The sequence below is a fragment of the Nicotiana attenuata genome, chromosome 7 (genome assembly GCF_001879085.1).
Source record: "Nicotiana attenuata strain UT chromosome 7, NIATTr2, whole genome shotgun sequence".
NCBI lineage: Eukaryota > Viridiplantae > Streptophyta > Magnoliopsida > Solanales > Solanaceae > Nicotiana > Nicotiana attenuata.
Window position 1 is genome coordinate 39,391,519 of NC_031995.1, and position 5,931 is coordinate 39,397,449.

The 5,931-nt window shown below is 39.3% G+C and overlaps 1 protein-coding gene across 1 annotated transcript; it reads right to left on the minus strand.

Moving 5' to 3' along the window:
- Nucleotides 252–668, minus strand: LOC109229983 (anther-specific proline-rich protein APG-like). The gene has a single exon (XM_019395527.1). It carries the CDS (start codon nucleotides 666–668, stop codon nucleotides 252–254), a length of 417 nt encoding a protein of 138 aa, XP_019251072.1.

Consider the following 5,931-nt stretch of genomic DNA (forward strand, 5'->3'; position numbering starts at 1 on the left):
CTCTCCCATCATAGGATTCCTCCGAAGAGACGGGACAAGGATCATAGCTCGATTTCCTACGATTGGGACTTGAGGAGGTCGTATGTCCATCGAGCATTTGTAAAATGCCAATGGGCAACTGAGAACATGCCTCTTCTCTTGCCCCTCCGAAAAGAGAAACACTTTTACCCCGTCTAGTCTTGAGATTTCTAGCCTCGTTCTAAGAGGAAGTTCAGTGGCTCTTCCTCTTCTCCCATTGCTTCCTCCACTGGTTATTGAATATTTTCTGGATGTTGTGGTTGGGATGGGGGTGGTGGTGGAGTTGGAGGTTCTTGGGGTTGCTGTGGCTGCTCCCATGGTAAGAGTATGGGTTTTAGTTCGGAGATGTTCTCCGGCATGAAGAAAGGCATATCCATTAGGCATTCTGTGGGTATATTGGATTGAAATGGGGAGGGAGGTTTCATTGGTTCCTCGTTGCACGGATCAACTGTGGGTTCACTGACGGGGCTAGGGGTTGAAGTATATTGTTCAGCCAAGCTTGGTTCAAGTAGTTGTTCATAGCCAACCTCCTGCCCTCCGTCACTAGTTGGGCTAGATATTGAGTCTCGTGTAGTATTATCACTGTGTCTTGCCAATTCACTTGGATGTTGAACGAGCATGCATGGCCCATGAGGCCCATCTCCATCCATGACACAGGTTGGTAATTTTGAGCTTGGGGTGGTTGGACATATATGATCTGGGGATTGACTGGTTGAGGGTTGGGTAGTGGCAGATTTTCCATTGTTAATCTTGTTTGTTGAAGAATTTGGAGAAGCCTTTGTCTTCTCCGGCTGGCTGAAGCAATGGTTGGCATCTTGAGTATCCACACTATTAATTAGGTCTAGGGCAGGCGTGGGGGGGGGGGGGGGACTCTTGGATGATTGTTGGGGATTGGTTAGGGGGGTAATGATTGGAAAGAGCTTTTGTAGGTTTTGTGCTTCCCCAAGGGGAGTGTTTATAGGGTGGATTTCCAACTCTTTTGCATGTGGGGGTTCCATGGACATTTGGCAAGAAGTTTCTAAATCAATGGCCATTTGGCCAACATGCTTTGGGAGGTGATGGAAGTCGGATCTAGGCAATGGATTTTGCTTGGGGGAATGGTTAACAAATGTTTGATTACTTTTGTCTCCTCTAGGGAGGGTATAGTTAGTAGTTGTACCTTGTTTCATAGTAGGGGTAGAAATATCTTTTCCTGAGTTTTTTTGCATGGCCAACTTTGCCAAATGTTGCGTAGGATTAGTGTTGCCTGCCACGTTTCTTTGTTCTATGGCAGAGTTAGTAGCTAATTTAGACAATTGTTCATTACAGAGATTTTTAGTAATAGAGGAAGCTTGATTATTATTAAGAGCATAGGTGGTTTCATTCAAAACCAATGGCTGGTCACTAGGTAATTTCTTAATAGGATAATTATTAGTGTTAATAGAGGTCTATTTATTGGTTTCATTAGTGGTTTCATCCAAAACCATTCGCTCGTCGTCTAGAATAGAATAGTGGTTTTCCATTGCCAAATTTGGTTGGTCTCTAAGTACAGAAGGAGGAAAATGCATAGACTGATTAACATTTTTAGATTTGTATTGAAGAAATTTAGTATTCAAATACTTACCCATGGTAGCATTGAAAAGCTTAACAGGAATACCTGGGCCAGTGTTGTGTTTATCCGGGATGGGGTATCTTGGGGTGGCTTTCATAGCATTTTGTTTCTTTTTTAAAAAAGAAACTGTTGTCCAGACTTCTTGATCACCTTCCTTTGAGGATGGAGGGTCCTTGCACGAGGCTTCATTTGGAATGTCCTTATTAAGTTGAAGAACAAATGGGCATTTTTGTGCTATATGTCCTAGTCTGCCGCATATTGTACATAGGAAGTTCTCCCCTTCATAGTGGATTGTTTGTTTATGATGTCAAACATAGATGGAAGATTGGACTGGCATGTCAAGAGATACTTCCACACATAATCTTCCATAGCGACCACAGAGAGTTGTTGATGTACATACGTCTACTTTTAGTAGCCGACCATTTGCATTACAAATTTTTTCCAAAATTTTTGCATCATAAAATTCAGTGGGTAACCGAGAAAGTCTAATCCAAACAGTTGATTTGGTGACCCTCTCCTTAGTTGCAACAAAATTTGGTTTCCAATGGATAACGGAGAGGAAGTGTCCATTTATAAACCAAGGTCCTTGTTGCGTAGATTTTTTCCAGGTTCTCCTGATTTTTGAATCTTATGATGTAGTAGTCCATACCTAAGTCAATTAGTAGGAAATCCTCAGATGGCTTCCAAAGTTCCTGAATATTTTTCTTTAGATAGTGATGTAGCATACGTTTTCCCACCAATTTGATGATGATAGCGTGCTTCCATGGCTCATAGATGCGTGCTTTATCCTCAGGGGAAAGAGAGATACATTTAATACCTTCTAAGATTGTCAAGAGGGATTGAGTATTTGATTGATCATCTTGATCCATGAATATGCAGCTTTTGTCATGATCATTTCCTAGGTTTGCAAACAACATCGGATCTTGAGTGATGAGCATGTCTTTGAAGCTAGGTTTGGTGAACTTTGGATCAATATCTGGGGGTTTTGGGGGGATTAAATTGTCTTGTTGTTGATCATAGGTTTGGGGTTCCATCAACAAGGGAGACTTAATTGCTCAAAGTCAACCTTTATTTTAAAGATCAAGTTAATGTTATAGTCACATATACCATTGATACAGGATACTCACTAATATTTAATTTTATTACGTCTTTCAAATTTTCTTATATTATGAAATTATTCAGTTCCATCGATTTACTGTGGAAAAGAAATAGTGAAATTAATGATTTTCAATAGATTCATGTTTTGTGTGAACTTCAATAGATTAATGTTTATTGAAAAACTTAAAAAAATTTATAATTTGGTAGAAAATATATTGTTTACTTTGAGTATATTAATTTGATGATAGATCATTTTGTCATGGGAGATTTTACCAGTAATAGAGTTACTACTTGGCTTGGGTTAATCATCTGTTTACAATTTTTGGTGTTTGTCTGGAACAAAATTTCTAGTTTAGATGTTTATTTGAGACAAATTTTTTATTCAAAACTTTTATTCTTTTATTACATATATATTTAATACTGCATCTAAAGTAACTTTGATTTGAGTTGAGGTACAACTCTAGTGTGACAGATAAGTGAATTAACAGCTTCACTCTTGTCTCCCTACATTCATTCTCAGTGCATTTATTTTGTTTCCTTAGGTCACCTGCGACGTATATATAGCTCATATTTGACTAAAAGAACTATAAAAGAAAGACAAAAAACAGACAAAGTATAAAGGGAAACATAAAGAAGATAAAAATTAGATGGCAGCGGATTCAAACCTTTTAACCTGAATTATAAAAGGGGAACAAATCATGTAATGGCCCGGCCGATCGTTTTAAGAATTAATGCCCCGATTCCCTATTAACTGCATTTTTCGTGTTTGTTTCTACTATTGTAAGTTGTCAGGAGGGTTCATTTTCGATTTCGGAGTGTTTTGGGATACTTAGTCCCTAAATGAGAGTTTAAGCTTTAGAATTTGGACCGTAATTGGAGCAGTGTGAAGATGGCCTCAAAATGAAATTTTGTTGGTTCCTTTTGCTCAGTTGGGTGATTTCAGGCTTAGGGCGTGTTTGGATTGTGTTTTGGAGGTCCGTAGCTTACTTAGGCTTGAAATGCCGAAAAGTCGAATTATTGAAGTTTTCGGTTCGATAGTGACATTTTGATATCGGGGTCGGAATGAAATTCCGGAAGTTGGCATGTTTTGTTGAGGTCCCCGGGGGCCTCGGACAAGTTTTGGGTGCTTAACGGAAGAAGAATTGGACTTGGGAGAAATCTGAAGGTTGCTGAAGTTCTGTCATAACTGCACCTGCAGTTAGGGACCGTAGGTGCATGATCGCAAAAGCGATTGAGGAGCCGCAGATGCGGCTATGTGCTTGGAAGCCAGATTCGCAGGTGCGGTAGTTTGAGCTCACCTGCGAGACCGCAGGTGCGGTAGAAGAAGCGCAGGTGCAGCCTAGTGAAATTAATGAAATCTCGCAGGTGCGCACCTGGGACCGCAGGTGCAAGGAAATGTCCGCAGGTGCGGAAATCCTGGGCCAGAACCTATATAAAGGTTCAGTCGTGATTTTTCCCATTTTCTTCACCATTTTCATCCGGATTTTTGAGCGTTTGGGAGGTTTTTAGAGTAGATTCAAGAGAGCTTTAGACAAAAGAATTTTGGAACTCAAACTCTTTATTATTGTATTTTATACTGATTTGGGCAAGGAATATATGGGAAATAAAGGTTAAATTTTGGGGTTTAGGGTTTGAAATTGGAGACTTGGAATTGGGGATTTGAGGGGTTGTTTGTGGTCCGATTTTTGTGTTTTTGGTATGTACGAACTCGCGAGAGTGATAATTTCGAATTTATAAATTTTACCCGATTTCGAGTCATGGACCCGGGGGACTTTTTACGAAATTTTCCAAATTTGACGTATTAGCTTCAAATCAATAAGTGGAATTAGTTACTTGAAGATATATTTGCATTATGCAATTACTTTCAATAGATTTGGGCCATTTGGAGTCGGGTACACGTGGCAAGAACGTGATATCAAGTTGATTGAGTTAGTTCGAGGTAAGTGACTTGCCTAACCTTGTGTGGGGGAACTCCCCTTAGGATTTGGTATTGTTGATATATGAAATACCTTGTACGTGAGGTGACGCGTGTGTACATATGCTAATTGTTGAAAATCCTATTTTCATTAAGTAACCATGATTGTGTTTTTCTTCCTTGTTGTACATTACTAGAAATTTAAGCCTATTGTTAGTTTAGGGAAGCATGTCTAAGTGACTTAACTGTTTAACTTGCTCAAACTACCTTATTTGAATTTAGTGCAGCATGCTAGGTTAGAAATACTTATTTTTCCTTTGTGTGGAATTGGATAGAGTTTAATATTCTTCGTGATGTTGCTGTGTGTTTACTTTTGGACTACGGGCGATATCCCTATAGATCCCCCTTGCCTGCTTATTTGGGACTACAGATTGGTATTCCGGTAGATCCCCCTGCATATTTATATTGGAACTACGGGACTGCACCCGGTAGATTCCCCCGGTACTGGATATTTACATTTGGGACTACGGTGTTGGCCCAAGAACAGGTAAAGTTTTGAAGACTGACAAAAGAACTCAGACATGGACCGGGTCCATCTTGTGAAGCGCGGTCGTGGTCAACTTGTACATATGAGATGCACGTGAAGGAGATAAATCTAACTTATCAAGAAGTAATATCTCCTGATCTGATCAAAAAGGTTGCATATTGGATAAGTAGAGAAAGACTCCATAGCTGAAGAGAACACAATCTAGGAAGAAGACAGTGTTAGAGTTTGAGATCATCTTAAACTCTTCTACGATACAAGAGTATCATTTGAATCCCAGTCAATCTCTAATTACTAACCCATTAAATATCAGTGTTGTTCTCTTTTACAGGTAATACACACAAGCAGAAGTTAAACTTAAATTGAGAGAAAAAGAGCAAGGTGATTTTGCAAGCAATTTATGTGATTCGAGTGTGCAATTCTAAAGCTACTTGAACGAGATAGAAGAACTAGTTCCAAGTGTCTATCTTTTATTCTAGTTCAATTGTAGTAGGTGATTTTACATTGTACCTTTCAGCTTTCATAGAAGAAATTTTATTAGGTACCTAGAGTGTTCAAGTTATAGTTAACTTGAAGTTGTCGTAGCAGCTGAGGTTGTGTGCCACAATGGGACTAGAGTTAATCCTTAGTTTTACAAAGAGTTGTGTAAATGCTGTCTTGGCTCAGTGATTTTAGTGGAAGTTTGAGAAAATCCTACTGAGTAGTAGGTCATGATTTTTTCACCTTTTGAGCCGGGTGTTTCCACGTAAATTTCTTGTGTTCTTT